General features: G+C 38.9%; 1 protein-coding gene across 1 annotated transcript in view; it reads left to right on the forward strand.

Moving 5' to 3' along the window:
- Positions 1-23,939, forward strand: part of furinb (furin (paired basic amino acid cleaving enzyme) b) — a 157,813-nt gene that overhangs the window by 68,971 nt on the left and 64,903 nt on the right. Inside the window, exons 3-6 of the mRNA XM_056239292.1 lie at positions 10,893-10,991; positions 17,140-17,235; positions 19,381-19,509; positions 22,044-22,120. Of these exons, the coding sequence (XP_056095267.1) occupies positions 10,893-10,991; positions 17,140-17,235; positions 19,381-19,509; positions 22,044-22,120 (401 nt within the window). The remainder of the gene's footprint in view (positions 1-10,892; positions 10,992-17,139; positions 17,236-19,380; positions 19,510-22,043; positions 22,121-23,939) is intronic.

A 23,939-nucleotide genomic window follows, 5' to 3' on the forward strand; every position in this document is an offset into this window, starting at 1 on the left:
CAAATATCAGTTGTAAATGTGTGTAAATGTGCTGAAATGTGTAAATATACCCAGTTAATGAATTGCGCAAATGTGTTTTGTTTGCGGTGTGCCTCTCCGGCAATGGCCCATTGACATGCATATTTATTGCACTCGCCTAAAATTATTTACATCAGTTATTCATTATAGACTAATGCTGCTATGGTTATATTTATGTAATAATATTCCTCAACTTAAAAAAAAAAAAAGGAATGTAGCTTCATCACTACCTCCGCCTGCAACTCGGAGTGCGCTTAGCAACATAGTCAGAAATCAGAAAGAGTAAGTACATATTTACCTACAATTTTACAGATGTTAGTTCAATTTTGTTTATACTTAGTGTTAATACAATATGAGCCTGTATGACTTCACGATTGCTTTGTTTATAGCCGACTGATTATTTATTTATTTTACTCACATTTGATTTGCTTAGAGCAAATTTAGAACATTTAGTTTCTCCACATAGAGGAATTACAATAAAACAGATTGAAAAACCTTTGAATCTCCTCTCATTCTTTGTTCAGGCTGCCTCACTTGATGGGCGATTAGCCATTGGGGGAGTGTCTGTCACACCCCTGGTCTGAATCTCATTAATATTGATAGGGCATTACCACCCCCTCGCATAAACCTCTTCTGACAAAAAAACTGTCATACAAAGTATGAATTCATGTTTTGCTTTATGTGAACAATTAGGCAGGATGATTTTCACATCATTTTGAAGCCAGAACTCGAAGCGACAACATCCATTTGTCAAAAGTCTTGTGGACACATATTTAGTATGTGCTTTGTGGTCTTATTTCAGCAACTTTCATTTTAATTTTTTTCAATAACCACGCATAAACAATATTCTCTCAAAAATACAAACATGAACATACATGTTGCTCACATATCATGGTAGCCCCGTTTGTGCTATATAGAGTGAATTTACACCTTTGCCATTAACATGTTTATAAATAACTGAAAAAAAAAAGCACAAATAGCCGCGTTTCCACTGTCGGGCCAGGGCTTTAAACGGGCCGTGCCGGGCTAATAGCCTCGGGCCAGTAGCACCTGGCCTGCGTTTCCACTGTCGGGCCAGAAGCTCCACAGCGCGTCACTAAAACACGCCCGCAACACGCCTCTCTGGAACAACGTCACACTAACCCATCATTTCACCAACAAATGGAAGTTTTACCAGAAAACTAATCAGAAAGAAATCACTGGAAACAGCGTGCATCGCAAAAAAAACATGATAAAAGCGGCCGTTTGCTGGCATTTTTGTTGTTTACTTGAATATTTAAAACCCAAGCATCGATGTTTTACCACAGGTTTACAATAAAAAGTGATACATTGATCATAATGAATTAATTTATGTCAAAATTGCACATTAGTCACACAGAAATAAACGACCGTTAGCTATTTCAAAAAAGAAAGAGGACACACTTACATTATTCAGTCGAGGCTGTTTCTGTTTATTTGGTAGTTACAGGACATATATCACATTTAGAAAGAATGATAATTTCTACAAATAATGTTATATGCCACCAAAAATACGACCTGAGGAGCGTTAGCACAGTCTCGACTCCCAGTAGCTACAGATATATTTTCAGTCAGAGAAACAGGAAGCTCCCGAAAAAAAAGTAGATAGTCCGGTATAAAGAGACTACTATGTAACTTAGTATATGTAGGCTACTGACAGATAAAATAAAAACATGATTGTGATAGCCTTTATGAATGGTCTGACTTCTTCAAGCGTTCACCATGTTTTTTTACTATGCGTATCTTCAAGCGTTTACTATGTTTACTATGGTAATGGTTAGCGCGCATAGTCTTTTGCATCGCGTATAAATATTTCTACCTTATACGGTGATCAGAATCCACATCGGATCACAAACAGAAGGCATTAAAACATGAAAGTGAGTTAAATTATTTTAAAAGTCTTTAATGCTGACAGAATCATTCGGCGCTCCTGTCTATCGACTCAGGTAATCCCCGCCTCTGTTCGTAACCACTCCTCTAGCCCGAGCTGGCCCGCTTTGGCCCAAGGTATTCGACGGGCCAGAAATCCTGGCCGTTGGCCCCGAGTAAGCCCCGATCAAGCCCCGGAAGTGACAGTGGAAACGCGACTGGCCCTGGCACGCACTAGCACGGCCCGGCCCTGGCCCGGCAGTGGAAACGCGGCTAATGTCAGTGAATGTCAAAACATCCCAAAGGCCCCAAAAACACCCTGGTCCCCAGAGGGTTAATTCCTGAACTGACTCCAATTCATTTCTTTGTATCAAATTTCATGTTTGTTTTGGAAGTATTCTTCAATATTCTAATTGTTGGATATAATGCAGTCTTAATCCATATGTTATTTATTAACTCCTGAGGTCATTCACTCAATTCAATCACAATTTTGCATTTATAGTGGTTTATTGTACAAAATGGTATAACGCACATTCCTACTATAGAAGATAAATCAGAGAAAAGGCATGAGAGAGGTAAAGCATCGGTGGATATAGCATACGGTGACATTAGATGACTAGCCTTCATATCCCTCTGTGTTGGTTGAGGAATGTGGACATATGTGAAAATCTGGCCCCAAGAAAGAAATCACTCAGCAGGGGAGATAAATTACTGCCACCTTTGTTACAGTCATTTTTAAGATTGTCCACGTTTAATTTTTAAAGTGCACCATCATAGCTGGAGGCAACAGACTTTGTTAGTAGAGTGTATATACATGCTCCAGCTAATAGAGGTCTTCACGGGTCCAAAAGTTCGTAACCGAACCGAAGAGACCCATAAATGTGCTACACGGAACCGACCCGACCTGTCTATTTGAAAGTTTGACCCGGACCCGTGCAGAACCGAGAAATGCCATAAATGTACTCCCCGGAACTGACGCGGACCCAGGAAGACACAGACCTGATTGGGCCTGATGAATCAAATTGCGAACATACATTTTTTTGTCTTACAGTACCTAATGTTTGTAGCCTTCTCCCCTGTACTTGAATGTGATGCATTACAATCCTCCTTGCCCAGAAAGTTCCATCCATGTTATTCCTCTCTTGCCGATTGAAAGACCATGCTTAATCCACTCATTATTCCAGCTTCAAAAGTCCACTTGGTGTCTCGGTGTCGGATGACAAATAAGACTTTTCAGTTTTGCGTTTTTTGTATCTTGAGTCAACTCGCATAATAATAACTTAGACTGTTTGCCCTTTTGAAGTATAATAACGATTGCTCGTTCAGTGCATTGGCCGCTGACGTTAGCATTACTTATTTGCGATCATCTCTGAGCCGAGTCTGACCAAAAATTTTAGCTAGATGGTTCTTTTATGATATTAATGATAAAATAGGAGAAAGAAAGTGCTTGAGACTGCACATCCACGTTAACTGGAGTGACCCGAAACAAGCTTTTTAACGCAATTTGATTGGGTTATATTCGTTATTATTCCGGTGATTATTATGCGAATCACAGAACAATGTGACAGTTCATTTCATATTTTGTTGCTGATTTGAAATTTGTTATTTAAATGCGAGTATGCAAGGCTGCAAGCAGTTTTTGAGATTTTAAGTTTGTTTGCATCTACTGTTGCACACAATAGGAACAGGAAAACTCATGATCACCGTGACCTTGCATTAACTCAGTCCGCACTGTTTCGTGTTTTTTTCACCTTATTTCCCGGTTTACAAGTTGCAAGTTACAAAACTTACTCACAGCGCTGACTGACTCTGATTACGGCCGGGTTTTCTCCGACTCGACTCGGGTATTACACTCAATGTTAAACATACTCGGGACCCGAAGTAATAGATTGGGACCCGGACTCCACTCCCTCTCTCTTTCTGCCCTTCCTTCTTCCTTCATTTTATTCTAAAAAAATTAATATTATCAAAGAAAACCTCCATGGTTGAAAAAGGTTGAATGAAATTCTAGTCGCAGTTAGATTAATGTTATCCCTTGTGACTGCGGAGGTAGGACAGAAATACTGCTCCATCACCCCTGTCAGCCACTGTAAAGCAACTCTTAGATCTGAGTGTGTGTAAAAGAGTGTTTCATTTTTAAGGCGAAAAACGTATGAAACACTGCCAGCAGATTCATATTCTATGCATCATCGAACTGAGGAAATATGCGGTGTATACTAATTTAGTTGAACATATTCTTCAGCCCACTGGGAGGTTTAAAACTTATGATTCAACCATATGGATCCTCTTGAATTTGCTGCTGCAGTCTTTCTGGATTTCTCACACACACACAAACACGCACACATCTCGGTTAATTAAACACAATCCTTATTGAACATCATCATTGAATGTCAATCAAAGGTCGTCATCATGGTATTAAAGGTTGTAGATGTGCTCGCTACAGTTGTTTCACAAATAACTTAAATGCAAATCCAAAATAATCAGGACACACAGATATTGGTTTAATTTAGTCATATATGTTTGAACCAGAAACTGATTCAGAAAAAGAAGAGGAAGAGTGAGTTATACAGGCAGGCCCGGTTTAGTCTGAATCAGAATCCAAATGGAAACCACAGATACACTGCCAATCTCCTTCTCTGTCCCTCACCTTGGCCTTGACTCCATTCATTCTCCCAAAAAATGGGATTTGAAAAGGATGCTTGATAAGATTCCTATTGATCAAAGGCCATTTCTGCTTCAGTTCTGTATTCGTATTCTGCCTTCTCTGAATTGAATTTAGCTGTAGAACATCAATAGCTCAACGTCAGTGCTTCCATCGCTTACTTTGAAGCCCAGTGGGGCAGCAAAGGCTGTTAAGATGATTTCCCAGAATAGTTTTTTTTTTTCCCACACGTCCCTGCATCTAACATGAATCTATTCATTACCACTCACTGCGATGGCAATTATGAAAAATTTATTTTTATTGATTTGTGGTATTATGTAAACCAATTATGCAACTGTGCCATTGATGGCAGTGAGTAACATTGATCAATAGCTGTCGCATGTTTTTCAGATGAGATTTGACATTCTGTTTGGTAGTGTCGGTTACATCAGTGGCCTAATTCAATACAAATATCTCATGTCTTTCTAAACATGAGACTGGAAATGAGGACTGCGCCCCTGAAAATCAATTTCAAGCAGGTGATAGAAAAATAATTATTTTTATAATAAAAAAGAATGCTTGAGGGTTCAAAGAGCTTTAATTAAATTAAATTCTACTTTATTTGTATAGCGCCTTTCAAAATGCATATCTTTTCAAAGCAGCTTTACAAAAACTTTACTTTTTATACATTTTGAAGTAAAAATAATTACATAATTATTAAAGGGTTAGTTCACCCAAAAATGAGAATTCTGTCATTTATTACTCTCCCTCATGTCGTTCCAAACTCGTAAGACTTTCACTCATCTTCGGGACACAAATGAAGATCTTCTTCAGAATGTTTATGTGAATAAAAGCCTAAATTAAATCTGTTCATCATATAAAGCGATCAAGTCTCTTCAGAAAATTTGGACTAAATCGCTCAATTCATATGGATTAGTTTTACAATCTCTTTATGAACTTTTTGAAGCACCAAAGTGGTAGTTAGAGATGTTCCGATACCCATTTTTCCCTTCCCGATACCCATTCCGATACCCTTTTTCCCTTCCCGATACCAATTCCGATACCTGAACTCAGGGTATCGGCCGATGCCGAGTACTGATCCGATACCTGGGTCTGTACAGTATCTATAAAGCTGCAATTCATACTAGCACTGTATGAATTGATAGAATTATTTTATGGTGTGCTTCAGACTTATCCCTTAATTAAACATGAACAAATACATAGAGTGAACTAGAGTATTTTTATTATCTGACATACATTTCACAGCAATATATTATTTATCTTTCTTAAGTGAAAAAGAACTTAAAATGCAGCCACACATCTAATACTGTAAACTGAAAAAAGTATTTTAGATTTACAATATATAACTATAAAAAAAAGTGCAACAAATAAATCTAGGAATCTAAAAAAATGATATATGAATAATATAAGAAAATTATCTCTTTATAATTTAAGGTCCATTAACAGTTTTGTTAAATAAACGGCATTTCAGTTTTGACATCGGCTGGTCATCCAGAATAATAAACTTAATAACTTACATGTTGTCGGTTATATTTATCGCTCGTTGGCTGTCTTTTGAAAACATTTCTCTTCGTTTGAATGAAGCTTTCAGAGATTGTTGATTCTGGCGTGGCTCATCCTTCTCTGCCCTTGCCTTTGTGTAATCGTGTTCTGCGGGGTTACTCGGTGTTACTTGAAGTTGCTAATACTTGTTCCACCCCTCGAAATTGCAGTATGGCATATGAGACATGTCGCCGTTTTACTAGCTGGTTGTCCAGTCTGAAATACTGCTAAACAGCGGACATACTGCAGGGCGTGCGCGCGTTTTCTTCTTCGCTGCTCTAAACAGTGGTTGCTTGTGTGGCAACAGCACGACTTCCTGTGTTGCCACAAGCAACCACTGTTTAGAGCAGTGAAGAAGAATTGAGCTCTGATTTGCAGCGTTACGCAAAGCTAGCGTGCGTAACTAGTTATTGTTTATGAAAATGGTATCGGATCGGTAGGCCGATAGAAGTACTCGCCGATACCGATGCCAGAATTTTTATTGGTATCGGCAGCATTTCCGATACTAGTATCGGAATCGGAACAACTCTAGTGGTAGTTGCCTAACTGTCAATGGAGGGACAGAAAGCTCGCAGATTTCATCAAAAATATCTTCATTTGTGTTCTAAAGATGAATGAGGTCTGAAGAAGGTGTTACTGGTTTGGAACGACATCAGGGAGAGTAATAAATGACAGAATAGTCATTTTTGGGTGAACTATTTCTTTAAATACCGTTTTACGGCAGAAAAAAAAAATGTACTTTTTCCATTCAAATGAATTAAATCATTTTGCTTATAAATGTCTCCTCGTATCCCTTTATTACGGAAAAAACACATTTTTTAGTAAATTTCCATTGCGCCCCTAAAGATCTTACTGTGCTCCTAAAATTTTCAACTTAGGAACGCATGTGCTCCTGAGAAAAGTTAGCGTTAAGCCCTGTCGGGATCACAGCGCACGCATCCATAGTCTTCACCATATGCCTTAAGTCGGGGTTTTCAACAACACTACACGGCCGCAAATCCTTACAAATGAAATGCACCACCGACTCCATTATGTTCTTTGCACGAGCTGAGGTAGATGGAAGCTTGTTGGTGTTATTATCCAGTAGTTTGCCTTGAATCAACAGATTTCGGCTGTGGTTGAAGTGCCACCATTTAATCTGCGTGGTGTCGTAAGTGATAACGCAAGTTGGTTGTTTCCTGAATATTTTTGTGTAGCCTGGCAAAGCTTACAAATAGCATTTGTTTTATCTAATTCATTACTCCCTGACTTATTTTAAAAATAAAGTGCACCCACACGTCGGCTCTGCAAGCTGGAGGCGCTCTTATATTTTCCGCCATTGCTCGCTCCCGCTTACTTCTGAGACATTGGCCGTATGAATGTATATGACGGGCAACTGTTAGCGTTTTAGACAGCGAGTCAGCGATCTACAGGAACTGAGGAGGTCGTTTACACAGTTGTGATCATCATGATTAAAATGTATAGAAAATTTGGCAGTGGTGCAACTATTTGGAGAATTGAAAATTCAATTGCCGGTGTAGCTAAAGCCAGTTAGACTTTTTGAAATCTCTTTCTTCTCCTTGTTATTTTTCTGTTACTTTTATTCTCTGATGCATAATGCATGATGACTGGCTTCATTTAGCTTCTGAGAGTAGGGGTGTTTAAAAGGTACTTTGCTGATGTAATATAATTTTCTGGGGAAAAACTAAGTTTGTCAGGTTGGATGCATCAAATCTTTTGTTTGATGCAAGTAGTACTGAGCAAACACAACCACGATCGACACTGTATTTTAAATTTTTTCTTTGTCTGTAAAAAAACTTGTACTTGTTACTTTCGGACAAAAGTCTACATTCATTTCTGCTCTTTATTTATTAATTTTTTTCATTGTTGGCTATACAACCATTCATGGATTGAGACGGATATGACAGCCATTATTTGAAGAAAAAAAAAAGAAAAAAATTCTCAAGATGACCTGTTATGTGGTTTCATCTATTTCATATTAACCCACCCAAAATGACGCATAAGCAAAATTAATTGTGTTTGCCCCTTTAAATTACTGAAATGTTCTCTTCATGCACAAGTAGGCAGCTCTTGACCAAAGTAAGCTGCATTCGATAGTCTAAATGAAAGATTTAGGCCTAGCACATATGAAAAACAGTATATGTTTTTCCCTTAAACATCCTGTTTAGGTCAGAAGATTAGAGAGAGTGTGGAAAATGACCAAAGAACCAGAAAAGTTGTTACTAACTAACAAAAACTGGTTCAAAAGTGTGGAATATGACCCTTTTAAAAGTTTACATTATTTTTACAGGATGCAATAATTACAGCAGTAAAGCACTGTGGTAACATATGCCTCACTTCACAGACGTTTCTATGTGTGAACCTTCCTTGTAGTCCAATAGCTCCTTCTTCTTGATGTACTGTGCTAGCAGGCTGCCAGTAAAAGCGTCCTCGCCATCTTTAGGTCTAATAAAGGCACAGTTTCTCCGTATGTGTCATGTCCAGAGGAATTGGCTCTGAGAGCAGTGAATCTTTCAGATCTCTGGTCTGTGAGTTTATGAATTATACACTTGCACATCAGGCCAAAGAGAGTAATGATGTTCACTTTAACTTCTTCTGTAGATCAAAGTTAAATGTTATCCAGCTTTCTCTCCATCTCTCTTTTTGCTTCCATCTTTATCCTTCCCTGTCTCTTTTTCTCTCACACACACAAACATGCTAGAATGTGCTCACAAACACACTTATACACACAGTAGTAGTATTAAAATCTTAGTATATGTGTAAGAGAGAATAACTGTGATTCATAAATTATAAAACGAGAGTGAAAAGAGGTAGAGTGTTGTGAGAATTGTGTGACACATCTGACAGCACATGCATTGTGATTTGAGCTGTAAAAGCTAGAAGCTGATCTCAGCCTCCAGAGCGTTAGACCTCATCCTAGTTAACAACATGCTGTCCGGCAGACCCAGTCCGCCACACTGAGGCAGATCAGAGAAAACTTTATTGTTCACAGGTTACTCTTTTATAGCCCAGGCGGCTTAATGGAGCTGTTATGTAACTTTAGCAAGGATGTTTATCATGCAATTACTTGAGGAGTAATAACTTTTAAAATTGTATGAGATACTAACTAGATACTACTTATTTTTAAGTCATTATATGTTTATTTAATATTTATTTATTTATTAGTAATATATTATTTACTAATTCTGTTACCACCCTGATATGAAGAATACAGGGAGCAAATTGTCAGTAGATTCAAACCAAACCTAAACTTTGTGAATGTTTTTGAAGGATTTTATTGAAGGAGCTGGTTCATAAGAGTCATTTGTTCCTGAATTGGACTACACAGGCTATGCTGTATGTTTGTTTTTGTATTATTTTCGTGGTACCCCGATCTGTTTATCTCATTACATTCAAATCAGTCTGCAAACTCATAACTCAGATAATATATAATTTGTTTTGCCGTGGCGCTGCACATTCAGCAGCTCAGCAAACACTAGTAGACATAAAGTAGGAGTATAGAGCTATAAAATAAAAATGAATATCAAAGCTCACATAATTTGCTTTCTGCAGAACTTGATGAGAATTTTTTTATTATTATTATTGAAATTACTGACTTTTGATTGCAGGCAACAGCTGGCACAGTTTGTGACATTGTTGAGATCTTTTCAAGAGATAGTTTAGCAAAAGTCTCTATTTGCTTCGTTCTCACTGTTGTCTAGGAGAAACAACTGAGATATTAATGAGATCAGTGATTTTTCTTTTCTGAGAGGTTCCAGAACACCGGGCAAGACTCTACCCAATTTAGCACTTCAGACGCTCACGCTGAGTCCTGCTGGTCTCGGAAAGCATTTCTGTCCTCGTATGATCCCAGGGGACACCTCTGTAGTTTCAGCGAGACAAGTAGATGATGGCAGCAGAGGTCATGTTATTGATCACGAGGACATGGAGTGAGAGAGAGAGACGGAGATGGCAAAGGAAACTGAGCATCAGGGGAACAGAAGCCCAGCAGGGAAGCATTTTGATAAATGAATGTCATTTTAGGAAGGAGACACTTGCCTATATAGTGCAGGATCTATTCATTGACGTCACTTCTGAAAGAAGTGTGTGGGTATTCGGCCATCTAGAAGTTGCTTTCCGTGTTCTACTGGGAACAGAACAAGATGAGTAATGATAGAGGCATGATTCTCTCAGATACGCACACACAAGCTCAAAGTACACAGAATTATGAACTGCCCCGCTGAGTGCCGGATCCCACACATCAGTGTGTGGCGGTCCAGATACAGTGAAATTTTTGCTTCTGTGTGATGCTTTATTGAACCGAAGCACAACAAAATCACAGCTTTTGTGGATCAGATTAATGAAAGAAAGGCATATCTTTTCACTTATCCATCCCCTTTGCTTTGCTCACATTTCAAACTGTGTGTGTCCAATTTGCTCTGTTTTGTGTGCAAAAAGTACCTGAAGCCGCCTTTCATAATTTTCACAGAATTTGTCCCTCAGTGGGAAGATTTTTTTAGGGTGTGTGTATCTGTGTTTTTGGATCTGTTGCGTGTTTTGTAGGACTATAAAAAAAAAATGTGTGCGGCTGAACCTGCAGCTCTGTGTGTGTGTGTCTGTGTGTGTGTGTGTGTGTGTGTGTGTGTGTTGGAGAGAAAGATGGCCAGGTCTGTGAGCAGGTGCTGGAGTTAATGAGTGTGTTTCCCTCTAGAGTGTAAGACCATATGACCTTGTGTGGTGGGTAAGACATGGCTCCTTTGGAATAGCACTCTAATATATCACCTCTGTGTGTGTGTTTCTGCAGGTTTTCAGGGACTATTATCATTTCCAGCACAGGGTTGTGGTGAGGAGATCTTTGTCCGGCCATCACGGGGTTCATGTCCGACTGCACGCCGAGCCACAGGTAAAAACCAGCCACACGCAAAGTCACACACAAACACGACTGTACAGCTCACAAAGAGGAGATCGGAGGAGAATAGATGTGAGAAAAGGGTGGGAGGTGATGAAACAAGAAGAGATGAGAGGACACGAAAGGTGAGGAGATGAGAGGAAAATGAATGAAAAGAGAAAGGGGGGAGGAAAGGGAGAAGAAAGGGGGGGGACAAGATAAGAAATGAGGAGAAATTAAAAGAGGAAAAAGAGGAGATGAGAGGGGACTAGACAGAAAGGTTTGAGATTCAATGAGAGAAGAGGAGATGTGAAGGGAGGTGGAGGAAAAGAGAAGAGATGAAAGGAAGATATGAAAAGTAAGGGGACAAGACAGGAGGAGATGTGATGAAAGGGAACAAGAGGAGAAGAGATGAGGGGAAAAGACCACAAACGAAATAGGATGAAATGAGATGAAGAGATGAATGTGAGAAGAGAAAATAAGAAGGAAGGGGGACATGAGACAGGATGAGAGAGGGAGAGAAAAAAAAACAAGATAAAAGGAGATGGGACAAGACAAGAGGAACAAAAAAGTGGAGACAGAAACAAAGGAGACATTGAGAGACGAGAGAAGAGTACAGAGGAGTAGTTGAGATAAGGTAAGTAGGTTGGAGAAGAGATGTGAAGAGAGATGGAGAAGTAATGAAAGGAGAGGTTATGAAAGAAAAGGAGATGAGACCTAGAGGAGATGAAAGGGGAGGAGATGGGACAAGACCAGACAACGGCAAAGGAGAGACAAAAGAAGAACACAAGAAATTAAATAAAAAGGAAACTAGAGAAGAGGAGAGAGGAGTAGGTGAGGCAAGACAGGATGAAATGAAAGGAGGTGGGAAGAGGTGGAGGAAAAGAGATGAAAGGAGGATATGAAAATATAGGACGCAAGATGGGAGGAGACATCCTGAAATGGGAAAAGGGTGGAGAGGAACAGATGCAACGGGAAGAGATGAAATGAGAGAGATGGAGACAAGAAGAAAAAAATGAGAAGCAAGGGAAACAGGTTAGATGGTAGGAGAGAAATTGAGACGAGAGGAGATGAGATATTGAAAGAAAGGTGGGGGGAAGAGGAGGAGCAAAAGAGGAGATAGTAGGGTAGGATGAGAATAAATTAGGAGACAAGATGAGGAGAGGAGAGGAGCGGAGGCCAGACTAGAGAAGTCATTAGCATGCCATGCCAAAGTAGTTGGGCCAGAGTCTCATGATTGACTGCCTGTGATTATTTGTTGTGTGTGTGTGTGTGTGTGGTAGTAGTACTGAAGTGCAGGACTCTGGCTGTGCCGATAAGTTATCTGAGAGCAGCTCAGGCGTCCCAAGCGACTGCGTATTTAGGCCGCTGGCTGCAGGCTCCCATAGATCTTCTGCTGACCAGCCTCTTATCTTCACTCTCTGAAGCTTCAGTCACTAGTTAAAACTCTGTGCACGCTCCGGAGATCCAACTACATGGCTAATACTGATGCCCTCCCAGACCCAACCTGGCCACCAGATGCCAGCGAAAGACATTGATGACTCCTAACACTGATCCATGACAGCAGAGAACGAGAGAGGGGAAGATACAAGCTGGATTACTGCTCCCTTGTGTGCTAGCCTCTATTTATGCAAGGCTAACGGCGTCAGGGTACCGCTCTGGGCCCATTTCTGTTGCGGTGGGTCAGGCATTATTGTTGCCAGGGTTCATCTTGGCACAAGCCTCACACGTACAACGCACACACATGCAACGCCTGCTCTGTATTCCGAGTTCAGCATGGTTTTATGCTAATAAAGCAGATTTCTGAAGGCTGCCGCTTGTAAGCACATTCCCTCCAGTAATGGGAATTTATACGAAATTGAATGCAGGTACGTGAACATCTACTCCCTTGCTAACTGGAATTTCATTCCCTCGCAAGAAGTCAAATTGGAGATCTCAGAAGTTTGCTGCTGAACGAAGGGCAGAAAGACGTGAAAGGAACAGGAAATGCATTCTTCCTCCAAATCTGACCTGGCCCTAGTCCACATTTGCTTTTTTCATGATAAATTTAGACCAGTGCTGGCATTACTGCAAAACAAGGGCGTAAAGGACGACTCACTCAAAGGATTTTGAGTGTGCGTGTGTGTGTGTATTGTTCTTGTGTGAATCTCCCTCGTCTTTCAGCAGAACACTCGCTGTGAACACTTGCTACTTAAAAGTATATAATAATAAAATGATTTGTATTGTTAGACTGCAAGGATTAAGCTCATTGTTTTGCACTGACATACAAAATCGCACATACACAGCCGTTTTTAGATGATCCTTTGGTTTGGTTTGAAGCACATTACATTGCCATCTGGTAATGCTGGTAATGCAAATCTGGGATTTTGACAACTTTTTGTGTATTGGTCGACCGATATATCGTCAAGGCCGATATATCGGACGGTATTTAGCATTTTTGAAATATCGACATCAGCCAATACGTTTTTCTGTTTGGCCGATGTGTTGGAAGCTAGACTTTTATTTTGACTGCGCTGAGAGCCCGCTCTGAGAACAGCAGCGCATGAGCACTCAGCGTTATGGTCTCTGTTTAACAGTTTTATCTAATACGTTACTAGATATAACTGTTAAACAAAGAAAGTAAACTGTATATGAAAAGTATTATAGCGTTTGCTTTTATATTATTCGTAACAGAAAGACAAACACTATTAATACTTTCTCATTTGCCATCAGCATTCAGCAAAATAATACATATTTATATAATTGAATTAAACAAATCTTTGAATATCTAATAAACACTTAATCTGCAAGTAACAAAAATTTAAGTATCGGTATCTCTGGAAAAAGTGGTATCGGTGCATCGCTACAGACACTGAAATAAAAAAGAGAGTAAATTACAACCTCCAAGCACACATGTAATTATGTAAACAATGCTGTGTGGTGAAACGCCAAAGTGGTAGGTGTCGTTTCCAAGAAAAGTTTCTTCTAACTTATCTGTGGGATTTTTTTCAGAGAAGTTGATTGAATTTACTTAAAAATGAGAAAGAGGCAATAGTGGGCTCTCTGGTCGTCCCCTTGTGAAAAGAAAAATGAATCCTGTATATGAGGCCCGTGGACCTTTAAGCTCATTTAAAACAATTGTTTTGCAGAGAGTGCACTTCATACGTCCATAAGTCTTTGGGCCCTAATTAGATTTCATACTTCGCTGCTAATACCTCTCAGTTAGTGCGAATGCTAATGTCTGTGCGCTATGTTAGTTATGTCCATCTCATCACACAAAACTGCCCAGAGGACTTTTTTGCTCAGAGGTTGCTCTTTAATAAATGCAATTCTAAGTTATGTTTCATGTAAGTGTTTGTCTCAGATGTTTCAACTAAAATTCCCTTAGAGAGAAAAATAGACAAACAGTAAGTGGATAAAGTGGATAGTATTGCTCAGATAATTTTATATATATATATAGAAAGAGTCAAAGAGATGAATGAGAATTATTTGAGTTCATATACAGATAGGCATGTGCCGGTATCAAATTTTCATGCTGCGGTTAATTGATTGAGCTTTTATCACGGTATACGGTATTATCACGATATTTTAATTGCACAAGAGAAACAGACGGATTGGGGGTATCTAAAAAAAAACTTGCATCACAATGTGTAATTGTGATTGTCAAAACATTAATTTTATTTTTTAGTGACAACATGTTATAATGTTTACATGGTACAGTTACTGAGGCTACTGTTTGTATTATTGCTTAACACAATTTTCATGATTTCAATTAAATTCTTGGATTTAATTTCAATCTTGATTCAATATTGACTACAGTAGATAGCCTGCATTTATTTTTTTCTCAAGAAAAAATATATCTCACATAATGCTGTAAACATACAGAGAGAAATTAAATATAATGCACACAATATAAATATAATAATAATATAAATATAAAAATGTAATATGCCGTAATTTTCATTATAATAACAATTATATAATGACAAGTAAACATATATTAAAATATGTAATATAGTGCACATATTTAGCAAAATACTCCTCTCTATAGCTATTTTCTTATAGTCAACTAACATTAAATGGCTTTCCTGAGGTAAATGTAACGTTCTGTGACATAATTGTTCTCCTGCAGTGTTATTGACCTCTTTCCGTGGTTGAAAAACACTGATTGATCGAAAGTACGTACCTTTCGGTGGGTTGTACTGTATCTTTAATAAAAAGTAACAGATGATCTGTTTACTTGAACTGAGGCGCGCGATCTGTCACGTCATTTACAAGCACCAAAACAGTATTTATTGTCTGAATTTCGTTATAAAACCTGAGAGCTGATATTTTTTTCATATCAAAAGTAACCTGCTCTGTCTAGTCTGTCGGTGTCAGTGTCCTCTTTGCTCCGCGATTTTTCTCTGCGTGAGAAAATGGATGTGTGGCGCGAGACCGTGTGAAAGTGTCAATTGCGTGAGTCTCAAGCTGAATGCGTGAGAGTTGGCAGCCATGCAGGGGATAAATAGTCGGCAGCGTTCCTCCTTCCGCCGTGCTTCTTCTCCATGTGAGGATTGTTTACATTAGACTAGAGTGCGCACTGCATGCACACAGTGCTTATACATGTGATGTGGGGATTGTTTACATCAGAGCGCGCACGTGTTTTGCGCAGCATACGCATTGTTTTTTAAGCGGTTGATGGAAAATAAGCTGATGCGCGTTCTAAAAATCTAAATTCGGATCTATTATTTTTCACGGTATTTCGAAGTCCCCGCGATAACAATATCGTGCATATTCATTACCGCGATTTATCGCATTACCGAATACCGGCACATGTCTATATACAGATCTCTCACTTTTCATTGCAGATTTGGCATCATTGCAAATCTGAGCTAAATGTGATGCGAGATCTCTTATGAAACACTAGACAAGAAATGTGTGTGATTACTGATCTTTTTTTCGGAGAAAATATTGAGAAGCCATTTTCATAATTGCTGATTAAAGGGGTCATGAACTGCATTGTTTTATTGTTTTATAATGTTTCCTGTGGTGCACTTATAATGTTAGTATTATTTTTACATAAAATATTGTCATAATTTAGAAATAAAAGGCATTTTCCTTACCCTGATAGTGATTTTAGCCCTCTGATTTAAACACTCTATTTGAAGGAGCATGTCTGGTGTGAGGCTTTAGTGAAATACCCACATGTGTAACTCTCTCGAAATCTTTTAGCAAGTTTTTACTATTACAGTTCTCAAGGTTTACTAATCGTGAAAAGTGTTAATTATAGCATTATATTTAGATCTATAGCATTATATTTAGATCGTGGCATGAAAGGTTGCAGTGATGTGCATTGTAGTCGATCACAGACATGTTGAGCGCATGAATGCAGTGATCTTGTTATTGCAACTCGATTTCTGCAAACTAAGGAATGCTTTCATCATAACTAATGATTGTGCAAGTGATAGTGCAAACACAATGTAAATAAGAGATTCGTTGACTATGAGTTTTGGGGTGAGTCCAGAACTCAGTCCCTGATAAACTCGCGCTGTTTGATTGACAGCTCCAGCTATTGCAAAGGGAGCATTCTTTGATCGCTTTCTATATGTAATTTAATCACAGTTTAAATAATAGATTATTTTCATCCTACTAAGATAAACAATGTGACGTTGACTGTTTAGTCACTGGTTTGACTTACTGACACAAAGAACATCTGAGTGTATGAATCATTATATATCAGAAATCACTGGTCACAGATCAGGCATTAGAATTAACACAGACTTACATGTTGTCGCATTACTGTCGAAAAGTCTTTAAAATAGATTGCTGTCTAAGAGATAAAAATTATATATCATAGAGATCTTATTTATTTATTTATTTGGGTGGGACACAGAACCACATAAAAAATTAATGCGCAAATGGCCACACAGAGCTAATTGAAACGCTATAAAATACAGCAGATTGAAAAGAACAGCGGGGGATAGTGTGAAATGTGGGTATTTTTAGAGTGAGGACAAGCTGTGCAGAAGGGACGTACACCTTGAGTTAAAGGTGAAAATAGAGAAGAGTGTGATTTTCAAGGATGTAGGTGTGTAATATTTGAAAAACTGACGTGTGTGTGTGTGTGTGTGTGTGTGTGTGTGTGTGTGTGTGTGTGTGTGTGTGTGTGTGTGTGTGTGTGTGTGTGTGTGTGTGTTTTCAGGTGATTTGGGCAGAGCAGCAGATTTCCAAGCGAAGATGCAAGAGAGACATTCATATTGAACCCACAGATCCAAAATTCCCTCAGCAGTGGTACCTGGTATGTTAAAAGTTACTGTATATATTTATTTTGTGGTTGTACATTGAGCTTTTAAATGCAATGTATCTAAAGTGCTTCTACAGTGGAAAGGCATCCACCTTTGAGCTTTCACATTCTCTCTGATTCTTTCCCGCTCTAAATCCCCCATGTCTGTTTTGAAATATATAAACATTCTGTGTGCTTATAGTCTCAAGACAACATAACATCAAAATAGACCCAGAATTTTTCAGCCAAAGAGTTCATAAGAGGACGATAAAATGGGACACTCTCAGCTTCCCCTGTATCACTAGCTTCATGGAAGTGGACTGAATGTTGTCTCTGAGGTGCATTTAAGTAGAATTTGAATCTAACCACATAAAGCAGGTGTGATGAACACAAAGAATACATTCAGAGAATACGAAGATTCCTTATGAGTGATATTTTTTACATTATATATTAGAAAACAACTATTTTAAATTGAAATAATATTTCACATTGTTATTATCACATTATTAATTTCATTGTATTATTCATCAACTAAATGCAGTTTTGGTAAGCATATGAGAAATTCTTACCAGCATCATGCTATCACTTTTGAATGGTAGATATATACAAAATAAGATATGAAATATTTGTCAGATAAGCATACATTTAAATATATGAATTTTAGGAAGTATAGAATGTTATTTTAATAGTAATTAGCTATAAAAAAAAAAATATTTGGATAAAAAGAAGATAAAATTCAGTAGTATTATAGCCTAATGTGTTTATATCCTGTCAAAAAACTTGTGTAATCATAACACAAGTCCTGCCCTATATTATTTCCTGCATAATATTTAGTCTAAAATACATCACAGATGTATTCAAATCAAATGGTGGCATACATAAGCTATGAATATATACAAATTTATTATCAAGTTAGTCCCTTGACCTGCACACACATACACACAGGCAGTCACCAAAAGTGAAGTGAGCTAATGTATTGACAGTCACGTTCGCTGACAGAGAAGACACAACATCATATTAACTTTCGCAGAATCTTTTAAATCATTTTATTACGTGATGACAGAGTCTGACTCAGAGTATATACAAAACTTACACAAAATAATTACTGTGTGGGTGTATGTATGAATGCCCGCACACATCTGTGTGTCTTCAAATGTTTGTTTGCGTAACTGCTTTTAAAGCTACGTTCTGTATTCAGAGCACAAGCCGTAGTCTAAAACATTAATGCCTGAACCGAACGACCAAAGAGCAACCTAGGCCAAGGATGACAAAACAAATGCGAGAGCTGCCGTTCACCATTAGCATACTAATTTGTTAGTTTCGGCTCCTTCACCACCGTTTTTAAACCACATCTGTACGTGTTACTGTCAAACATCCCTTGAAACGCTAGTGCTTTGTGTTTTTATACTAGAAAATGGAGATTGTATCATTGTTGACAAGGGAATGAATGCTTTTTAAGTTGTTTACTCTGAAGAAGCAACACAGAATGATGAGCAATATTATTCTGTCTGCTTATTTTCATGTTTTTTGTTGGGGAGATAAGGTTTGCGAAGGGGGCAGTTACCTGAAGACGTGCCCATTTAAGTTCTTCGATGTGTTTCTGCACCCAATTTCCACATTTCTGTTTTATTCACGTCTTTCCACGTTGAAGGAAATATTCAGCTGTGCCGTTTTAACAGATGGCATTGAACATAAAGCAAAGTGTGAAGAAATGAAATAGAGCGAGAAAAGGAGATAGAACGAGGACTTCACTGGGGAAAAAGCTGTCGGGTTAAAAGGAATGAGTTTCTGCACCTTTTTGGGATTGTCCTGCTGACAGGCTGCCATCTGGGAGGGAAAAGTGTGTGACGGTGTGAGCTGAGCAGTCATCTTTCATTTACATTAGCTCCTGCGGCTGGACCTTTCTCAGTGGCAAGGGTAAAATATCAGCGTGTGTACGTAAAGTACTGCAGGTTGGCTTTCCCCTACTGGGAGGTCTCGGTCAAATTGTGTGAGACTCAGTTAACTCCGCCTCCTCCCAGAATGACTTGGAGGGCTCATGTTTCTCTGTGCCGCACACAGGAGCTTTTTTGAGTCCAACATTTGCCTTTGCTAGGGGGAAATAAAAGCCCACCTCTAGTGAACTTGCATGTAAAATCTTAAGAGTCTTTTTCCTTGCAGTACAATCCCAGTCACGGAGATCTGAATGTTAAGGAGGCCTGGGCTCAGGGCTTCACAGGAAGAGGAGTGGTCGTGACCATCCTTGACGACGGCATTGAGAAAGATCACCCTGATCTGGCGAGAAACTATGTGAGACATTTTTTTTTTTTCACAAACAGTAAAGAAAGCTATTTGAAGAGCAGGCATTGATATCTTTATACTTATGTTAATATCAAAAGTTTGGGGTCAGTAAATTTTAAAGGAATTAATACTTAATGAAGACATTAGGGGTGTAACGGTACATGTATTCGTATTGAACCGTTTCAGTTCGAGGCTTCCGGTTCGGTACGCATACAAACCGAACGATTCCTTAGACCATTTTTCCTGCCGACAAAATTCGCGCTGACACGACCACCACAACGTTGCGCAACATCAAATGGCAAGCGTAATGAAAGCGGAACGAAACTGCGCTACTCATTATGTGCTTCACGGATCGTTTATCAGTTCGGACCAGCAACATCTGTGCAGCGCGAGCCGATCTCCATCAAGCGACACTGTTACAACACAGCGCTAAGAGATCCAGTAAAGAAAACATTTGAATTCGCCACTGAAGTAATAACATCGCTTTGAGATCTAGTGAGAAGCATTCACATTTCTCCGTTATTAACCGTAGATCTCTATTAGATCAAACAGCGCTGACGTGGAAACCAGGAGAAACATTGTGCCGTGAATGAACTAGTAATACTTTACGTCCACAGACCAGCAACATTCACCATGGATTTAATATAGTAACACTAACTGTAACCAGTTTGGCTGGAATAGTGAAATGCTTTCAAGTACTTCACACATCTTTTTCCAGCACTTCAAAACTCCAATAATATATAAATAAATATATATTTAAATGTTATTTTTAATGTGATGACCAAAACATTATTTGTTCATCCTTCAAAGATGACCCCCATTTATAAACCTGAAAGTTTTAAGATGTAGGAAAACTCACAGTTATTTAAAAATATTTTTTCTTTTAACAAATAGGAAATTTCTCTGGCATTTCTTTCTTTTTGCTGTATCGAAAACGTACCGAACCGTGACTTTAAAACCGAGGTACATACCGAACCGTGATTTTTGTGTACCATCACACCCCTAGAAGACATTAATAACAGTTTTGCTAGTACACATTAAATTGATCAAAAGTGACATATATACAAATACATTACAATCGAAAACGTTTAAATTGTAATATTTCTCAATATTACTCTTTTTTAGTGTATTTTTGTTTAAATAAATGCAGCTTTGGTCTAGCCTAGAAATCTAGACGCACCCTAGCGCGCTGTTACAAAAAAAGCCGTTCACACAGCCAAGCCAAATGGGGTCTTGCCGGTCTTGCGCTCCGAACGCGTCATTTTTGCCGCGCGCACCTTCGCGATCGTGCGGACGCGTCGAGTACAAGGATTTACTCCGTGTCAGCGCGAGCTCTGATCGGTAAAGGTGCACAGACCTCTCCCGAATCATCTCCAGCAGTAGCAGCCTCCGTTTCCCTCGTAAGATGATATTAGTATTTAAACATTCTCTATGATAAAAAATGTTTGTAAAAAATATTTTAAAAGCACGGTTTTGGCGGTTATAGAGTTCTAATGACGGTGTTCAACTATAACCGTCGGTCTCACGGTTATATAATAACCGTCACACCCCTATTTAAAACTTAATATATCAGGCTTTATAGGGTTAAGATGAATAGACTGCAGAGATTTAATTTTCTGTAGCATGCACAGATGATCTCGTCATCTGTGTTTTTTAGTTTTTTTAGGGTTTTTTTTAGAAGTGGTGCGATAAAGGGGATGAATTTGATGTTTTTGGAAATATTTATAGCATGTTGTGCTGTTAGACTGTCAGCACTGTCAGGGTAAAATCTGTGAAGTTGCATCTTTAAATTCATAACATTAGAACAAATTAAATCAACTTCGTATAACACATCTTATATGAGCGAGCCGTAAGAATGAAACACATCTGATCTGCATGTGGTGGACGTGATCCTAAATAAGCCTAATTATACAGGGCTATATTAACACTGATGAGTCATTCAGATGGGCATGTTGAAATGTAATTTTGAACATTTGTGGTTCACTGAATTCTTAATGTTCTGATTCACAAAAACATAATTTCCTGTTTAAGTAGTTTGCACAGTAGAAATGTAGTTTCAGTTATATACTCAGGATTATGAAAACTTTGCATAATACCTAGTTTTGCATAGAAATTAGACTCTTCACAAAGGCTTCATGAGGTATTTGGAGATGTTACCGAACATTCCCGTTCAGCCTTATTGTACATTCTATCCCATAATACTCTCTGCTCAAATTGTTCTTGCCTCAGGTGTCACAGGGCTTTGCGGCATTTCATCACAACCATCTGTACCAATTGAAGTCAAACGAGCAGGCAGTTATCTCCTTAAGAGACATATTGGTGCGGTGTACATGACCCTGAATTAGCCTAATTATACCAACTACTTGATTATTAAAATATGTAGTTTTAATAATAATGTATCCAAATATGTCTGCAATGCCTGACAATGCAGTCTAGGTAGGTGTGCATCTAAGCAATGCAAGAAAAAATCCAGTGTATTCTCAGTGACAACTGAAGGTTGAGTATTACAATTTGATCCTTTCGATTTATGCTGTTATTTTAAGGATCCCGATGCCAGTTATGATGTGAATGACAGAGATCCAGACCCTCAGCCCAGATACACACAGCTGAATGACAACAGGTAAGAATCTCTCTCTTTCTCTCCTGTCTCTTTCTTTGCCGTTCCAATCAGTGCATCCACAGCAGGGTTGCCAGATCTGTGGGACTGCAACAAACATGCCATATTGCCGAAGCTCTAAGGTTGTAAATGTTTTAGAGGTTCTTTCAGGTAAGAGGTTGTCGTTGTGTAAACATGCATACTGCTAACAGTGTTTGAAAAGCTAGCGAGCCACTTACCTAGATAGCATTTTTGGTGCTTTTGATCAAGGTAGGCTGCTCGCTAGGTGTTGCATCTGCTTCTCTCCTCTTTGGTGCACTGATTTAAGCTGTGATGTACCACGAGTTACTGCAGCTTTTAGTGTTTTGTTAGGGATATAAAGTGGTTTGGAACCGTGTCGTTCGGTGGGTTTAATGCTGTCAGCGAAGCACCTGCAGTTCAGAGACGCGCACCATCGGCTGTTAAATACTCATGAAAAATGCATTTCTCATAACTGCACAATGTGCCTTCGGTTTCTCCATAGGGAGCTCTTCCTCAGACTTTTGCTTTGACTGTCTTTCTTTTTTTTTGCATCTCTGTCTATCATGTAGTGCCTATCAGTTGCCTGCTGCAGCACCATTGAAATTAACTGACTAGTCTCTCTCTCATCTTTCACTCTCCACGGCACTTTCCATTTTTTACATCATTATGTTTTAAGAGCATTTTGAGCACTATTTAGAGATGCACAATCTATCTATCTGTCTTCCGTCTTATCTTCCTCTTGCTCCGTAAAACGTCTCAGATTTAATTTAGCGCACTGAAGACATTGGGATGTTTATTCTTTCTTATTGATAGACTCATGCCCATTAAGCGTCACTTGATCAGCTGTAATGGAGGTAAGATCCATTCCGCCCCTTTAACCCCCAGACCGTTTCTCCATGCCTCCATCCTGAAGCCCATCTCCCAGCAATCCATCACTCTGCTGTCAGGGGGATTTGCTTCAAATCTCTTGCACTCTGGGTTTCCTGCCAGAACTCTTTTTTTCCTGTTACTTTCTCTTGTTTTTTTCCTATTATGTTGAGAATCTCGCAGCAGAAGCATGGAGAGGAAAGACTCCAAATTCAGTATCTCCTCAGAACAGTGCAGCTTACAAAGTTGCAGAAGCAAATCTTCTTTAACAAATCTGTTAACGCTGCCATAGTTGTGACGGAGCGCCTCACTCAGCTTCTAACTCGCTGAAGTTACTGTCTTCATACCTGCTAATACCCTCGGCAGCTACTTAAAGTGTGACAGCCGCTCCTTGGCAACAGTGGAGCTTTAACAAGCATTCATAACCCTTTTGGTGTCCAGGCGCGCACACATATCATGATCAATCAGTGGATAGAAATGGGGGAATCCATCCCCACACCTCGGCAAACCGGCGCCCAGGAAGTGCAGCACATCTCGAGCGCCTTGGCTGTCAAGATCATTATCCTGAATCTGAGTCCATGAAATGAGAAGCAAAATGCATGACTGTGTCAATAGCCAGAAACATTGAGGCGGTCTCATAGAAAGCAGATTACATCAGAGGGATTTATTCATTGGCACATTATGGGTTCTCAACAAAATTATATTTTGTAAAGAGCAACCGAAAAACGGGCTTCTCTTATGAAAGGCGGGTTGTTTTTTATTTGAATTCCCTGTAAAATCTGATCTTGAGATGAATTGGAGCCTCGGCTATTGAGAGTCATCAAGCGTTTTCACTGTGGTTAAATTGGAGATGGTGCCAGTGTTGCCAGGTTAGCTAGCATTCATGCATCTTTTGAAGACAAAAACACATTTTTCTATATTGACAGGCTTATGTTTCCAAACTGAAGAATAATTG

Source organism: Rhinichthys klamathensis, unplaced genomic scaffold (assembly GCF_029890125.1).
Source record: "Rhinichthys klamathensis goyatoka isolate OS25496 unplaced genomic scaffold, OSU_Roscu_1.1 h1tg000557l_1, whole genome shotgun sequence".
Classification (NCBI taxonomy): domain Eukaryota; kingdom Metazoa; phylum Chordata; class Actinopteri; order Cypriniformes; family Leuciscidae; genus Rhinichthys; species Rhinichthys klamathensis.